General features: G+C 40.4%; 1 protein-coding gene across 3 annotated transcripts in view; it reads right to left on the bottom strand.

The window, feature by feature from the left end:
- MOB3B (MOB kinase activator 3B) overlaps positions 1–18,351 on the bottom strand; it is a 203,437-nt gene that overhangs the window by 103,041 nt on the left and 82,045 nt on the right. Inside the window, exon 3 of one of the 3 annotated variants that reach the window (XM_063696310.1) lies at positions 591–1,669. The exons of the other annotated variants lie outside the window; for them this stretch is intronic. Within the exon in view, the coding sequence (XP_063552380.1) occupies positions 1,554–1,669 (116 nt within the window). The 3' untranslated portion in view covers positions 591–1,553. Of the gene's footprint in view, positions 1–590; positions 1,670–18,351 lie in introns of those variants that run through there. 3 annotated transcript variants of the gene reach the window in all.

The following is an 18,351-nucleotide window of genomic DNA, read 5'->3' as shown; positions in this document are numbered from 1 at the left end:
GAATTCAAAGGAGATGAAAAATTCCTAAAACAGGTCATCATGAAACACAGAGGCTCATTTGGCCACTCATCTGGATTCTTAGTGAGGATTTTATTGGTGGTTATTTTAAAGTATTTTCTGTGAAAGTAGGCACAACAACTCCTGGTTCTTACCACCGTAACATTAACCTTCTAAACCCTCCCGTTCAGATCATTAACCCCATGGCATTCTGTTCCACAGTTTGTTAAGCTGCCATCCTGCCTGCTTGGGAAAAAAAAAAAAAAAAAAATCCCAGTCAAAGATCAGATTTCACCTGAGACTTTAAAGCCCCAAGAATTTGGCCAATGCTAATTCAGACATTTTTTAAAACAGGTTCCTCCACTTGTAAATGACTGCGATTTTGTGCAGAGTTAGAAAAAATGCCTTCTGTATTGGGAAAAATTCAATTATTTTAAAGATAAATTTTCATTTTAAAAATGATTTTCTACCCTTAAAACAGTATTCTTTATATTCTCAAAGGAGGAGAAGCTAGATCACCCTACAATTTAAAAATAAATAAACCTCATGAATTGTATCCAAAGGAACAAAAGTTAAACAAACATATTCCTCACTTAACTAGAGATGTAACATGTGGTTTTATTTTAGTTGTTAAAGCTAACTCCTGATCTCATTCCAAACAGGCCTAGTGACTTAATTACCATATTCGAAAGGAGAGCCACAAAAAAAATGGAGACAGATGAATCTTCTTGGATATTTCTTCACAAGATTCAGAGGGAGTCCAGTCCCACAAAAAGGACAGCCTTAGGCATCTTCTAGAAAGACAAAGCCTTTCTTGGGAGGGAGAGCTTGACCTTAAGTGGCAGCAAGAATCAACTACTATGGAGATAACATGAGGACCAGTGATGTAAATATTGCTTGAGACCAAGGTACAACACTGATGACTGACAGCCACAGAACTCTGTGTCTCCACTCTATCTTCTTTCAGGTCCCCTTCCAGTCTGCTTTTAAAGTTGTGGAGTCAGGTGATTGGGGATGTGTGAAGCTGGGAACTTCTGGGATTCTGAAATGCAAAACACTGGAGGCAGTCCCAGAGAAGAAGAGAAAGAACATTCTTTTCCAAATGACACAAGCAGACTTAAGTAAATTTATTTGTTCAGAAAAGGTCAGTAAAGTCATGCTTTTCCCATTAAAAATTGTATACAACTGATCAACATGACGGATAAACACAACTCTGTGTAGCAAGAGACCCAAAGCATGTTACAAACTCCCCCAACACCTCTAGCATATGCTGGAATAAATGAATATTGGCCTGGGAAGAAAAGTAACTTTAGAAACAGTCCAACATCCATTAGGCAGTGTGCTTCACAAAAGCAAAAGACATCAGACGATCAACTACCATGTTCAGAAAAATAAACCAGAAACTTGCACTGCTAAATAAAAGTTTAATTAAAGGGAGGAAGGCTATCTATTATTAAAATGGTCACAGAAAAGAGTAGTAGATCCAAGGTTTCACTTCCAGTCATTTCCATAAAACCTATTTCGATCATTCAACCAGATAGAAGCTCCCTCTTCTTTTACAATTCTGTAAGATTTCTTTTTTTTCCTCTATGTGCTGAATTTCTTTCCCTGTGTTGTAGAGGCAGTAATAATTCAATCACAGGATTATTGCCATTTGAGATACTGGAATAATCTGCAAATGTAAAAGTTCTATTTAGTATTGTCATAGTGGTAAAGCTTTTATTTTTAGTAGTCTCTTCTCACTTTGAGATAGTAACCTCAAGGACAGGAAGTACTTTTTGCTTTTCTTTCTATGCCCTGCAATGCCTTATCTCATGCCCAGCACATGGTAGGTTTTCCGCAAGTCTCTTTTGAATGGAACTGCATTTCTGCCAGGTTTGCACACTGCTGATCCTTATCTTCCCTCAGAACAGGTACTGTCATTGACAATCCTTTTCCATAATAGAACGTTAGTATTTGAGAGGATCCTGGAAGTTGTCTAGTCTCATCTTTTCCTGCCCAAAAATAGTACTGGAAAAATGCAGAGATCCTGACTTTGAAATAATGGTGGGATTCCATTCTGGGCTATGCATTTTCATCAGTGTTAATGCATAACCAGGAAGTTCTTACTCCACCTGCTTAATTTCATACCCTCTTGAACAGAAAAATGGGGCATTAAAGGAAGGCTCCAAGGATGACATGAAAAGAAGAGGAGAAAGGAAGCTGTTTTCCATCTTTGCTAAAAGCACAAAAATATTCCCCAATTACATGGAATTCTCTATTCATCTGAGAGACAGACTGATGTTAGAAAATAGATTCAGGAATACCCTTTTCTCTTGAGAATATTATCTTTTCTTTAAGAAAATCAACATCTTTATTTCAGGAACTATTTTTTTTTTCTAAAAGATTTGCTGATTTTCTTTTCTTTTTTTTTGCAGCATGACTTTTTTTATTCAAATATGAAGATACATATTTGATATAAATTTAGTACCAGCTCAAAAAGAGATATTAAATTAAGGGCTTTGTAAACATTATCTCATTTATGTATGATAGTAATGATTTTTTATATATGTATGTTTTTATTATACTTTAATATAATAATTTTAAATCAGAAATTACTCCAGTCCCTATCTCCCCTTTTCTAGCTCCGAACACATTTTCCACCTATGTCTGCACCATGCTATAGCTATTACCTTCACCCATCTTAAGCAGTAAGATGATTTTAAACTGAGAAGCAGCCATGAATTAAGCCACACAGAGGTGAAATTGCTGTCAGATGTTTAGTAGATTTGAGGGTGCAAACTTCATTTACTGTCACAGAAATCAGAAATGCAAAAAAATCTTTGAGATAAACCAACCTCATGCCTTCTACCTTAAAAAGAGAATTCTCTGCCTTCTTCTTGGGGCCAAGGATATCAAATGAGCCTACAAAGCTCCATCTCCACCCTCCAGTTAATCAAATCTGAAAAAATTCCTGGAAGAGAAACAGCTAAGGGAGGTTGCACTGTGAATTGTCAAGGCCTTTAGAATTCCTGTGATTTATAGATGAGAATGAAGCCTTTCCATGCATATTGAAGGTGCATGGGATTCTTAATTTATGGCTTAGGAGTTGCAGGCTACAGCAATAAACCTGCTAAACTACTGAATCACTGCCAAGAGTGACCTTTACAGAGCCTGCAGAGGTCAAGCAGCCTTCTCCTTGCGAGTCAAAGAATTCTTGGCTAAATCAAGGCTCTTTTGGTTTAAGAAAAGAGAAAACCACTTGAGCCAACAGAAGCAAACATAAGCAACTTGATAAAAGGAAACAAGAGCAGGAGGTGGAGCCCAGCATCATGAGGGAATGGAAATAGAACTAAAAAATCCAGACTCAGGGTATTTGCTCACCTCTGTGAAGATGCATGGTAGCCTCATGTCTTCTTACTACTTCTCCTGCAGACTGACATTCCTGGCTTTGTAATTTGGAATCAGAGATGTTGATTAGATACTGATGTAGATTAGAATATCCCTGGGAGGACAAATGCTGCCTTACAAGTGTTTTTGCTCGTCTGGGCTGTCTGCTGACCCTCTTGTGTTGACCTACAATATACTTGTCTTTCCTGTCCTTGTCTTACTTAATCTTTCAACCCCCTCCTCTTGGCAGCATCTCTTTCCTCTGCTCATGAACACCAGTCTCCACTGTGTTTTCTCTTAACTCTCTGACTTCTCCTCAAACTCATTTACCAACAATTCCCCTTTCTCTACCCACCATTAAATGTGGTGAGCCTCAAAGCTCTGTCCTAGGCCTTTTCTTTCTATGCTTTAACTCCACAAGTGCTCTTAGCCACACCCATGACTTCAGCTGCCATTTACAGGGCCCAGCCAAGACCTTTTTTTCTGAATCCCAGGCCTATATATCCACCTGCTTGGTCCATATACCTACTTGGATATCTCAGAGGCACCTCAAACCCAACTCATCCAAACTTCCCACCCTCAGGAACTCCTCCTCCAAGATTCTCAATCTCAGTAAATGGCTCTACTCCCCTGCTCAAGCCGGAAATTTAGGGCTTACCTTTACTCCTCCTGCTCCCTGCTCTACCCCTCACACATTTCCTCAACTTGTCCTCTTAAACCTCTCCAATCAACCCAACTCTTTCCACACTTCAGTTGAGGCTCTCATCATCTCTTATCTGGGCCACTGCAAAGGGCTCTCAGTTGCTGCTGGGGCTCAGGACAAACCACCCCAAAACATGACTGTAGGAGAACATAATACACCACTCTAAAATATGCCTCTTGGCATGTTGACTATTTCAAACTGATTATTTTGAAAAACTGTAGACACAGGCAGAGCTCTGAAAAGTCATTCATGTAAGAGAAATGTACATCTAAAGGAAAATACCATTTGTAAGGTGTTCTCTCTCTCTCTCTCTTTCTCTCCCCACCAGGGAGAAAGGGATGGCTAAATGAGGAGGGAGGGAAGGCCTGGACTAAAATCTGCATAATCTTACCCTTGTTTTCTCTTTTCCTGGCCATTTTCCCATAACCAGAGTTTCCCCACACTCCTTTTTTAATTTGTTTCAGCAAACTATGGCACAAACCTGAGGTTTAAACTATTTTTCTTTGAGCTCTGCTGGAGAAATGTATTCATTTCTCTGGGGTTTTCCCCATGTGTACATAAAGTATACATGTTTATAAACTTCTTTTGTTTTCTTTTGTGTGTGTATGTGTGTGTTTTCTCAGGAAGTTCCATTTAAGAGCTATGAAAGGTAGAGTAGAGAGAAAAATTATTTTTTCTCCATGACACTGGGCATCCATCCTTGCCCCTCCCCAATCTGTGGCCAGAGCAATTCTTTTAACATTCAAGTCTTAATATGTCACTCATCTGCCTTCAGAGGCTTCCTATAACCGTAGAATAAAGATCAGAGTTCTTTTATTTATTTGTTTGTTTGTTTATTTATTTATTTATTTTTGAGAAGGAGTTTCACTCTTATCTCCCAGGCTGGAGTGCAGTGGTGCTATCTCTACTCACTGCCACCTCCACCCCCTGAGTTCAAGTGATTCTTCTGCCTCAGCCTCCCCAGTAGCTGAGATTACAGGCACCTACTACCATGCCCAGCTAATTTTTGTATTTTTTAGTAGAGACAGGGTTTCACCATGTTGGCCAGGCTGGTCTTGAACTCCTGACCTCAAGTGATCCACCTGCCTTGGCCTCCCAAAGTGCTAGGATTAAAGGTGTGAGCCACCATGCCCAGCCAAGACCAGAGTTCTTTCTAAGACTTCCAAGGCCCTGCTCCCTCTGTGACTTCCTCACATGTCACTCCAGCCTCACTCATTGCACAGTACTCACACTTTCCTTCTTTTAGTCCTTCAGGGATGCCTCAGTTTTCTCATGTCAGGACCTTTGTAGCTGTTGTTCTACCCCACTACCCAGATCCCGTACCACCATCCTATCCTTTCTACCTTGCTGAATCCCATTTACCCTTCTGGTCTCACCTAAATTATCATTTCTACGGGGGTCCTATTAGAGACTTTGTGTATGTTTGGTAATATTTGTATGCGAGCTTGTGCTTTGTATATTGGCACACTGCATTTTCCTCTGTTAAACTTTTCACACTTGTAATTATTTCTTTCACTTGTTCATTCATCAACCTATACAAAGCACTTGCATGTGCCTGGCACTATCTAGGCACTGGGTTGCAACACTGAGTGGAAGAGATTCCTACACTCATGGAGCTTCCATCCTTTGTAGGTCTTACTCTACTATTTGCTTTTAAGTTCATGAGGACAAGGTCATGCATGTTTTGTTTCCCACTGTGTTCCAGTGTTTAGCACATTAGCTCACTGTCTGGCATGTGTGAAACAGTCAACAAATATTTGCTGACTGTCTGATTGGCCTCCCAAAGTTACTACTGTACTATTGGGTACATAGTAAGTAAATACAAGTTGAATTAGACAACTGCTTGCAGGCAATTGTGTCCACAGAAAATGGTAATGCTTCAGACTTGTTATGATGATTTGCATTTTATTTGACTTTTTAGTAAGGAATTATTGATCTTCTTATCTCTGTTATGATTAATATAAATGAATAAATATACATGAGAAACAACTTCAGAGTGAAAATCATATTAAGGAAATTAGGCAGGTTATCTAATAGAAACAGAAGGGATCTAGGTCACATTATATTGGATGGTTAGAGGAGTCCTCCCAAAGGAAGGAGAAATTTGAGCGGGGATCTGAATATGAAGAAAGAGCAGCCAGCTATGCAAAAATCCAGGGCCAAGCTTTCCAGACACAAGGAACAGAACGCGCAAAGGCTCGGGGAAAGGGAGTAGGGGGAAGAGCTGGGAGTAGGGGGAAGACCTGGGGGTGGGGGGAGTGTGTTTTGAGAAGCATAAAAAAGCCTAGGGTGGCTGAAGTCCAGCAGGCAAGGGGAAATCATGCAAGAGGAGATGGGAGAAGTAGCCAGGGGCCTCCTCACAAAGGGTCCAGTAGGCCAAGGTAAGGATTTAAGATTTTATTCTGGTTGTAGTGGGAAGATATTGCGCTTTAGAAAGTAGATAGTTAATATGATCTATGTTTTTTAAGAAAATAAATTATTTGCTCTGTGGGGAATGGGCTACAGTTGTGCCCTTCTTGGCATTAAGACCTCTTAGAATCTCAGAGACCACTACAGGAAAAGGTAAAATAGTTCTAATGTTCAAAACTCTGACCTATTTGGGACTATTATATAATTATAAAGGTATTCATTGAAGTTCATCCTTTTTGGTAATTTTCAAGTCCTACTAATGACAACTTTCCTATCTTTATTGGACATTGTGCTAATCAAGGGTCCATAGCTCTGTTATCACATTTATTTATTTATAAGCAATCCATTTATTACTGGTCATTGATGAATATGACGAATATAATCTAGCTGATGGACATTAAAAAAATCCAAAAGGGGAACATCTGATAAACGTCTCCCTTCAACTGCTACAAAGTGTGCAACACTGTCACCAGAGCCCTCCTTTTGAAACTCACTGATGCATTTTACATTTGTCAAATTCATTATTTATGAGCAGTGAGCTATACAATAGAAGCGAGAGTCATCCACAGGGACACATCTGCCTGCCTCATATTTGACAGGGCTTATCTCCAAGGAAAGAGGGCTTCAGTTTTTTATCATGTCAGTTAAAAAATGTACTGATGTGTTTTTAGGCTGGAAACTTCTTCTTAAAGCATGAGATAATGACTTTGCTAAATCCTATTCAAAACAAAGGCACACCCAAAAGCTATGAAAGCATAGAAACCACATTGCTATTTCTCAAATGAAGGAGAAAGACTGCTGGACTAGATGAAAAGGGGCCTCTTGTTAAGGCTTCCCATGCAAATATGCCAGGATGCATTTTTCCTTCTCATATTTACTAACACCACGAAGACATTGTGGTATGAACCAGTTTACCTTTTAGAAGCTGGATTCACAGACGGCAGTAACAGTAACTATAAATAGCCAAGAGCACTGAGAAATCTTTTAAGGAAGGTCATCGTCACCCTACCGTATACTACTGCTTCAGCATGGGCAAAGGAGCAGAGAGTTAACCTTAGAGAAAGCTCTAACAGTAAATTCAGGGCACTAGCAGCCGGAAGGTAACTGGATTCAAAGCCCTGTTCCTACCCAGGTCTGGGAGCTCTTATTTGCTCCTTGTTGAAAGCACCGTGCCCAGTCTGAGATTGTGACAGGCTTCAGAACTGCTACTGCTGAATTGGTGGTAGGAGGTCTCCTTCAGTTGAAGGAGGCTCAGGACCCCTGATACAGCCAAGAGGATGAGGCAGGTGCCTGAAGGAGACCTAGCAGATGGGCAAAGTGCTGGGGCAAGAGGACCTTGTAGGTCTATTTATTGGGTAATTTTAACAGTTCACTTTGATAATGTCTCCTTGCCAATTTGTTATAAAGGCTACAATACTTCATGTGAAAAACCTGAGCTCCAGTTGTGGTCATATTTGTTAAAGGACATTCCTCAAAGGGCAGCTGCTGGATAGCACCGTTGGGAGGACAAGGAGCTGCAAGAGATGAAAAGTACACTTGCGGCACCTGAAATAACATGAAGTCCAATCAGCCCCGTGAGTCGTTGTAGACTGATAAGGGCAGCCAGATTCCACAGCCATTTAAAGAGTCAACATGTTTTAGGGCTAAAAAACTTCATGGGCCCCAAAGTGTCAACTCTTTGAGAGGTGACTGAGAAACCATGGCCGAAAAGTCCACCTCAGCAGCAAGTCCAGGAACCTACCACTGACCTTACCTGTTGAAAGAGACTTAGGGCCTCTGGGGTCTTTACTTCTGGGAGCCTCAACAGTTTATTGATAAGTGTAGCTTCTAATATGGGAGAAAAACACAACAGCTCCTTTGCAGAAATAAGGTACTTACAATATTATTAGCAATAATATTAGTGAATATTTATTGAACATTTTCTACATGCAAAGTCCCATGCATTATCCTATTAAGATCTTACAGCAACCTGAGACCTAGGTTTCCTGAGGTTACAGGTGAGGAAATAAGGTTAACAGACTGAGGAGTAAAGAGGAAAGGCAAACAGAATCCACCTTTATATACTGGACTGAAAATTAAATGTTACAGACATTGAATTATATTGGTCTGCTCATTTCTTAATTGTGAAACTGCAAGGCTAGTTGTCATACTCTAATAATCATTTATTTTTTCCCTCCTTCTCTTCCTAGCTGGTGAGACTTATATCTTTAAAAGACATACCATACATACATACACACATACATATACACACTCAACATTCACCATAAACACAAATTATTGAAACATCTCATCTGTCTTACCTTATTATGGGAGGTTTTTACCATTGGCACAAATCTTTTTAGTTTCAGCAGACCATGAGTCAAATTCCAAGTATTCAAGACACAATGAGAAAGTAGCAAAGCCATGACTTGAAATCTCTTTATTTCATCCATGCAGGATTTCTTCTGCAGGGACCTCATGCTTTGGTGTCACAGAGAAGCAAAACCTTTTGCTTCTTCAAATTATCCTTTTACTTTTTCCCCCTCTCATGCTGTCTTTGAATATATTCATGTTTGTGTTTTATGCAAAGGCATGCATATATGTGCCCAGAATGCTCCTATCACAGATGTCTCTGGCATAGCAAAAAAATGGAATGGAGCCAGAAAGACCTACTATGGACCTTTATAAGCTGTGACCTGTGCAACATTTGTAACCTCTCCGAGGCTCAGTTCCCTCATTGGGAAAACAGGCAAAAGGCTGTTTTGCCTGTCATGCTTGGGGGGCAGGGCCGGTGGTGGGGGGTAAGGCTATTGTGAGAGGTAAGGTAGCAATGTAAAGCACCCAACTAGCCTACAGTAGAGAGAAAATGGTAGACATCATTATTACAGTAACTGCCTAAAACGAAATCTAGATATGACAAAACCTGGTTAGCAAGGCAGGTGTAAGATTGGTCTCTCACCCTAGCAGTAAAACACATTTCATGTAGCATAAGATGTTCTATAAATCCCATTCAGAAATGAGTCTGTCCACAGTGGGCAATACATATCTGCCCATCTGCAGGTTGAAGCAATGTGGCCATGTCTCTTTAATGCTGACTGATGTTCAACTACATCACAGTGCCCTTGTCATGGGGCTCAGTTAATGCTGAATTCAATTATCTATGTAGATGGAAAGAGCAGAGTCATAGATAATAATTCTGAGAACAAATACTTTCTAAATGATTCCTTCTTTTTTTTTTTCCATAATAGCTACCTTACTGTATTACTTGGGTCTCGGCTGATGTTTGGTACTCTATAAGAATACATATCAATGGATGATGGGAAGAAATTCATGACTACTCTGACCTGGATATTATAGAAAGCTCTCCTGAGCCTGAATATTTGTTGCATAAAATTTGCAAGGTGAATAACTGGTGGTGGTCCACCACTCTCTAATGTATGGCACAATAATTATAAAATATTCATTCAATTTTAAAATATTTTCTATGTGTGTATCAAGTCCCACCAGTTACGCATCTAGTCTGAATTAGCTCATTAGGTTAGGGTGAACATAGTGCTAAGGAAATCAGAAGATTCATTTTTGTTTTAAAAGATCAATTAGCATCTTTCCTTTGGTGCTCCCAAAAACTCTGTGATAAGGAGACCACATAACTGTGAATACTGATGTGAAATGCCATCAGTACTGGTGGGTAAATACCATAAAGCAGCGGTCCTCAACCTTTTTGGCACCAAGGATCCGTTTTGTGGAAGACAATTTTTCCACAGCAGGGTTAGGGTTGGTTTCAGGATGAAACTGTTCCACCTCAGATCGTCAGGCATTAGTTAGAGTCTCATAAGGAGCGAGCAATCTAGATCCCTCACATGTGCAGTTCACAATAGGGTCCGTGCTCCCATGAGAATCTAACACCGCCACTGACCTGACAGGAGGCTGAGATCAGGCAGTAATTCTCCATTACCGGCCACTCACCTCCTGCTGTGCGGCCTGATTCATGACTTCCACCAACAAATGTAATGTCTTTTCTACTGTAACTAAGCACTTACCGTGCACTGTGGCCATAACTTTTGCAGTTTGAGAGGCAACAAGAAAATTAGCATAAATTTCTTTTTACTTCACAATTTCACAGGCAGAAGATTCATACCATAGATCTGAGCAACCTTAGCCTACAATTTTTTTCTTTCTTTAAGTCCTTATGTTCACCTTTTCACTTAAAGGAAGCATTTTATGGCTTCTCTTTGGCATATCTGAATTGCTGGCATCACTACTCTTGCACTTTGGAGCCATCATTAAGGAAAATAAGGGTTCCTTGAACACAAGCTCTGTGATACTGCAAAGGTTAACTGATAACCCAGATATCTACTAAATGAGCAATGGGCAGGTAGAGTCTATAGTGTGGGTATGCTGGACAAAGGGAAGGTTCTTGTCCCAGGTAGGACAGAGCAAGATTTCATCATGCTACTCAAAACAGTGTGCAATTTAAAACTTATGAATCATTTATTTCTGGAATTTTCCATTTAATATTTTCAGACCACAGTTGACCACAGGTGACTGAAACAGAGGAAATCAGAACCATAGATAAAGGGGGACTACTATATTGTGAAATTCGTAATGCAATTGTCACTTGTCTTGTTTCAACCAACATAGTCTAGTGCCTACTAGGTACAAAGGACTCCCTCCCCACCCCAGCAGCATTCTCAAAGTGTTGTATGGATCCCTAAGGGCCCTTTCAAAGGTACACAAAATCCTCCCCTTTCCAATCACATACTCATGTCAGCCCTGACATGAATCAAAACAATAAACCACAATAGACTGAAAACGCAGAAGCGGATATGAGTCCAGTTGCCTTCTGTTAAACCAGACGTTAAAGAGATTTGTGAAGAGTAAAACAATATTACTCTCTTTACTCAAAAATTTTTTTGTTTTGGGAAATGTAGTTATTTTTCATAAAAAAAGTTATTTTATTAGCATGTAATGGGCTTATTACTTTCTCAATTAATTAATAAATATTTTTAAATTTTCCTAGTTTTAATTTCTAATATTGTTAGCTGTTGCTAGATATGACCCACATACACAAAAGATCAGGATTTTCAGTAATTTTTAAGAATATGAAGGGGTTCTGAAACCAAAGAAAATTTGAGGAGCACTGACTGTTGTTCATCTGTCTTATTTAAATCTTACAGCATCCTAATTCCGTTTTCCTACTTTAATTGTCTTCATAGAACTTATCCTTATCTGACATTATGTCATATATTTGTTTGCGTTTTATCTGTTTTCTCCATAAGCCAGTTATTTGCCTACTTGCTCTCAGATCCGTTCTCTACCTTTCCTCAGCAAAACGTGTTTCCCAGGCTCCTTTGCCAAAGACAGTGGGAAGCATTGGCAGGAGACTGGAGGAGGGAAGCAGACAGCCAGGTATTTCTACCTCCCACCCTGCCCTTTGGGGTCAGGCAGTACTGCTATTCACCTTGGCTCCAAGGGACCTCCCCTCTTTGCCCCTGGCTCCTGAGCCCTGGTAACACCCTCTCTGGCTTCCCTCATGCAAGCCTAAGGTGGCAGTGGCTTCCGGCTCTTGTTATAATATTATATTGTTGCTTTGCCAGCCCAGTTTGACTTTGAGCTCTCTCAGCACTTTTGTGCTAGTTCTCCACGTTAGCTCCTTTCATTGCACCATCTGGCATGGGGCCTGTTTTCCTGACTGAAATGTAAGTTCCATGAGGTCTGGGCCTGTCTCATCTGCTACCATAACCACAATGTCTCAAGTAAATAATTTTTTCAAAGTAACAGCCCTGTGGGATAAGTGTTAGTATCATTATTTTATATATCTGAAAAATAAGGCTCAGGCAGAATTTGCTCGCCCCAGACAAGTGGGTCTCAAACTCTAGCTTGAATCAGAATTACCTACAGAGCTTTAAAACACAGATTTCTGGGCCACTTCCAGAATTTTTGATTCACTAAATATAGGGTGAAGCCTATAACTGCATTTCTGATACGTTCCCAAGGGATCCTGATGCTGCTGGTCTAGGACCCACTTTGAGAACTACTGCCCTGCATGACACAACTGGAAAGCAGCAGGGCCAGTCCTTACGTCTAGTCTTCCCACTGCATCTTGAAGCTTAAGGGTATTTGACACCAAGCTCAACAGTCAGGAACGTGCCACCAAATATACATCAACTCTCTCAATAGCTCACTCTGGGACTGTAGTCCAGATCTCTATTACATTATTCATCTTGTTCTCTATTATTTGTAGTCTATACCACACTGAAAGTAACAAGTTTTTAAGTTTCCAAACATACATAAACGATTTCTTCCTTTCTTTTACTGGTCTATCACTGAACCTTCTCAAACTTCAAAAGGTATTCTTAAATATCAGGATTTAGTCGGGGAAAATACCCAACCATATTTGCCATCTTCCCTTTATGATTTTACGGATTTTCACTTTTTCCCCTCTTCCTAAAGAATTCAAGTTAGTCCAACCAGGAACCCCTACTTTTCAATTTCTTAATCATCTTAGAGACCATACCCTGGACCGTCTTCTATTCTCATATACCCACCTTGAGTTGCCCCAAGGGCTGGGCACTCTGATTTCAAGACTCACCATCAGGGTTTTGATAAGAAGGTAACATTTTGGTTTGGTTTTAGCATACTTCCTGATCATGCCCCGATAGCTTTATTAGCCCTGGTAGTTGTTAGACTTCAGAAAACCAATGTACACATGCCTGGCCTTCTCCTTGGGCTGTCAATAATTATCCTTTCAGAACAGTGAAGAGCATGAATGGCATATGTATGATACACATTCTTTAGTCTTGCACCTATGCAGATATCACTAATCAACCACAGCATGTTCTCTCTGAGCCCCATCTAAGAACATTATATGGCATAATATTTCAAGAGCACAAGGCCATGGCAGATGTTCTGCACCTCCTGTGACATTCCAGTAAATGGAAACCTCTGCCTTTGCTACCCCTGTCCTCTGGGAAAAGAAAGAAAGAGAGAGAGAGAGAGAAAGAAGAAGGAAAGAAGGAAGGAAGGAAGGAAGGAAGGAAGGAAGGAAGGAAGGAAGGAAAGAAGGAAGGAAGGAAAGAAAGAAAGAAAAAGAAAGAAAGAAAAAGAAAGAAAGAAAAAGAAAGAAAGAAAAAGAAAGAAAGAAGAAGAAAGGAGGGAGGGAAGGAGGGAAGGAAGGAGGGAGGGAGGGAGGGAAGGAAGGAAGGAAGAAAGGAAGGAAAGAAGAAAGAAAGGAAGGAAGGAAAAGATAAAATACCCCACATCAACCTGCTTTCTTCCACCTCTTTAGATGTCATTTGTAAATGGAGCTGGGGTATTAGAAGGGAAGGCAGTAAATTTTTTCAAGTTAATCATAAAGGTATCTTCACAAGTACATCCGTACTTTAAGTAGGTACATATATGAAAAAGTAGGCCTAAATTTTTCAACTTGAAAAGAAATACTTTATCCCAATTTAATCTTTATCATTTCCAGAAAACAGGGAATTATAGACACTACTTTCATCTTGTTTTTAAGTTATTATGTTTTTAGAGAGAGGAAAGGTTATAATTTCATCAAATGCAGCTTAAAAAACTCTGTAGCTTTGTAGTTAAGCAAGTCTGGATGCTAAACCTGGATCAACCACTTACTATCAGGGTGACTTTGAAAGAAGAAATTCATCTCAGTTTCCTCATTTGAAAATATGGATAATAATAATGATGGTTAACCAGGACTGCTGTGAGGATTAGAAAAAATATAATAAAAGACCTAGCATATTGCTTGGCCCAGAATAAGTAATAAATGCTAGTTAATATAATTATTACTGTATTTTAAGCTTTGGAATTACCACCTTATTTTAAAAGTGGAATGTATCACTCTTAGTTGGTATTCAAATTTTGATCAACTGATATTCTAATGGATGTAAAAAATTATTTCTTTTCTGAGATCACTGGAACTGTGACATGATCAATAGTGTCTCTCCATTTTTTCTTCAGCTGGTAAATAAGTGTGCAAAGGTACTGAAGGCAAAATTCTCCTATGTAATCAAGCAGTAAAAGCTGTAATAAATCAGAGGTTTTTCCTTTTTATATCACTTTGAAAAGGGAAATTATGCTAAAATTTTTTCAGCATTTAATTCTCTACCAGGAACATCCTAAGCACTTTATGTGCATTATGTCACTTAATTCTGATAACCTTACAAAGCAGGTATTATTATTTTTCCCACGTCACCTTCTAGATGGGGAGGTAGTCTCACAGAAGTTCAGGGTTTGCCAAGCTTACGTAGGGAGAGCTTACATAAGGAGAGGAGCAGATTTAAATCAGAACTGAAGATGAGCTCTGGGACTTTACACTATTTCTGGAAAACAGAAAAAAGCCAGCAGCCATCCCATGTGCCTTGACAGCTACTGCCCACAGGTAGTTTCTAGCGACTCTGGTACCTCGTTGACACATTTGCTCACATTTCTCTTCAAAAACATGGGAAGACAAATGCCCTTGGCTGCAGGCTTTTTCTTCTCCACTTTGAGATGCCAAATATGGATGGCTTATCTGAGGGCCATAATAGGTAAGTCCGCGATATTTAACAACTTCTTTTCTTCCTGTTAACTGTAGTAGAATTCCCTGGTTGGGCCAAGCAATCAAGGAGGTATTGAAGAGAGTGATCCACAAGTAATTCTCAGTGGTCCCCAGACACTGAGGCCCCACTGTGCTGTCACATCAGGCATTAGGGTAATCTTCAGCTGCACCAGAGACTAAACAGGAGCCTCCCATTGCCGGCAGATTGTCAAGGGATATGATCCAGGGGGAGGGCAACACAATGAACACCTGACTCTTGGCTGGAGCTTCTCCCTTAATTCATCGCTGCTCTCCAGTCCTGACGACCTGGGCTGGATGATGTAGAAACATCAAAAGCCTATTGCTGCTTTTGAATAATGGTTATTTGTTTTCCTGAGAAAGAACTAACAACTCTGGCTCAAGTCTCTGTGACGACGAATGTTTTAATCACAAAAGGCCTGAACTAAGGATCAGTTAGACACATCACTAAGGAGATATTCACATAATAAAAGGACTCTTTGCCAAATTTTGTTTAAATATTGAACTCTCAGAGAAATGAAGATGTTAGCCAAGTGACAAAAAATTCAACTGCCTCCCAATTTTTGGGAATACATCTTTTTTTTAAATATGAACTATGTGGCATCCGTCAATTCATTTACACTTGCACTACAGTAATAGTTCACCACATGTCTACTTTATACCGAATGTTATGCTGGGTGCTGCATCCGGCAGCAGAAAGAAGATGGAACTGGCTTTGCGCAGGCCACTTGTGCTATGCCTGTGAAATGTCTTCTAAAGTTCTATTAGAGACTCCTTCCTGATTCTAGCTGTCAAGGCCAAGCAACGCCAATCTCATCCCATGAATGTCTACCTTTCCTTTCATTTGTTCCCCAAGCTATAGCAAAAGATGAAGGGAACATGGATGATCAACTCCACAGCTAAATGCTTGAGATAATTATGGACTTTTGATCCTTAGTTCTTTCTAACCTTGATTTACCTGACGAGTCTATTGTATCACACTGAGGCTGTGATACTGAGGGAACTAACGTTTAAAGCTTACTGCTCTATGTCCTAGCATTGTGTCAGGGGCTTCACACGTAGCATGTTATTTTATATTCTTAACAATTCCATGAAGCAGGTACCTGTATATGCATTTTACAGATGAGAAGACAGGCTCAGAGAGACTAAAATTATGCCAGTAAAATCATCATCAGGATTCAAACTCAGGTCTAACAGAAACTAATACTTCTGTTCCTTTTAACTACTCCATCCCCTTCCCAAACTAGCTAGTCTTCCTAGAGCATCCTATTTATTAAGGGGAAAATATGATTATGTGAAAGAAAATATGGATAGAATTATTCATTAGAATAGGAAATTAGCATGAATTTTTTTTTTTTAACATATAACACCCAAAGGTCCTGTCTGCACAGACCTTTGCAGATAACACACGTCTTATGCCTACAAAGGTTCGTTGAAGGAAAAGCTTGTGAATCACTTTCCACACATGGGGGTGTAAGGCAGGCTAATAATTTGGCCTTCTGGCAAAATGACATCATATAAGTATCTGCATACTCTCTATCTAGAGGCAAGGCAGGGCACTGGTGGGGAGGGCAGAAAGAAGCCCTCTGGTGTCAGGGCCCTGCTGATACACCCCTTAAAGCTTGGCACTTAGACAGCCTGCCTCTCCAAGCTCTACTGACCTCCACAGTACAGGCTTCGTTGACTAAGGAAGGATGCCATGGCTACAAATGACAAATGACCAATGGAATAAAAGCAGCAGATGCCCCCATCCCCACCCTATTATGGCCTTTGTTTATAATCTCTGGCTTCCACTGAATATCACATATCCCATTTCCCTTCCCAGCTGGTGCTGAGATGTAACAACTTGTCACCTGAGATACAGCCCATTAAAATTACATAGCACAGGTAATGGAGAATCCAGTGCAGGTCAGGACAGCAGGTAATTAGCTGTAACTTACAGAGCAGTCTTCAGGCCCTCTAAGGGCCTCCTGCCTTTACTCCCCTTCCTTTCTGCTTCTTTGCACACTGGAGGCCCTTTACAGAGGTATCTCTTGGGATTTGTTGAGCAGGGGTGGTTATTTAACACTGTTCTCATTAATTCAGCCACCAAGTCATTGCAGTATAGGGTTCACAAGGTTGTGGTGGGGAACTGTGACCATCATAATAGACCATCAATTCTCCAGCAGCCAGTGGGGTGCAGGGAGTGGATTCAGCTGTCTCTGCATGTTTTCCAAGAATAGACAACTGAATAAACTGGGGTAGCATCAGAATCTAGAGGAGGCAAGTTTTTAAAAGGAACAGAATCTTAGAGTTCCTACCAGTAAGGGCCCAGTAGAGTTTGCATCAGGTGCAGGGCCCTGGCTATTTTCAAGTCCCTCTCTGTGGTGGTTTTGTCTCAAGGCATCCCTTCGAGAGGATTTAACATGTACTGCAACAGGCAGGGCAAGCCAAGAGTGATGTTGACTCTGGGGTAAGAACACCACAGACATGAGATGTTGGAGTCACCGACAGCATGGGCTTTGGAGGTGAGACACCTTGGGTCTGAAACCCAGTTCTGCCTGTGTGACCCTGGCAAGTTACTTAATCCTTTTGAGTCTTAGTTTTCTCATCTGTGAAATGGAAATTATACTACCTGCCTTACAGGGTTATTTTACAGATTAAATGACATAATGCAGGTGTATTAGTCTGTTTTCATTCTGCTGATAAAGACATCCCCGGGAGTGGGTAACTTATAAAGAAAGAGAGGTTTAATGGACTTACAGTTCCACATGGCTGGGAAGGCCTCACAATCATGGTGGAAAGCAAAAGGCACGTCTTAACTTGGCAGCAGACAAGAGAGAATGAGAACCAAGTGAAAGGGGTTTCCCCTTGTAAAACCATCAGATCCTGTGAGACTTATTCACTACCCATGAAAACAGTATGGGGGAAAGTGGCCCCATGATTCAATTATCTCCCACTGGGTCCCTTCCACAATGCGTGGGAATTATGGGAGCTACAATTCAAGATGAGATTTGGGGTGGGACACAGCCAAAACATGTCAGCAGATGAAGTGTTTAAGGTAGCAAGCATTCAGAAAATGGCAGCTTTATTTGTATGCCTTCCCAACTGGTAAATTCTTAGGAAGCCAAACAGTTTACTAGATCCCACAGGTGGATTGAATTTCCAGAGTCTTGGAAAAACTTGCCAGTGCATGAGGCTATTATGGGGGCTCTGTTATTGCAGTGAGTACTCTGCAAACACTTTTCCCATCCTCTTGAAGGATCAAATCTAGGTAACCTTGCCCAACGTTATTTTAATGAGTAGCTTATCCCAGATGTGACTAATAGGCTATCTCCCCAATTCT

Source organism: Gorilla gorilla, chromosome 13, assembly GCF_029281585.2.
Source record: "Gorilla gorilla gorilla isolate KB3781 chromosome 13, NHGRI_mGorGor1-v2.1_pri, whole genome shotgun sequence".
In the NCBI taxonomy this organism is placed as follows: Eukaryota; Metazoa; Chordata; class Mammalia; order Primates; family Hominidae; genus Gorilla; species Gorilla gorilla.
Note: the sequence above shows the minus strand (reverse complement) of the source record. Positions and strands in the feature narration are given on the sequence as shown.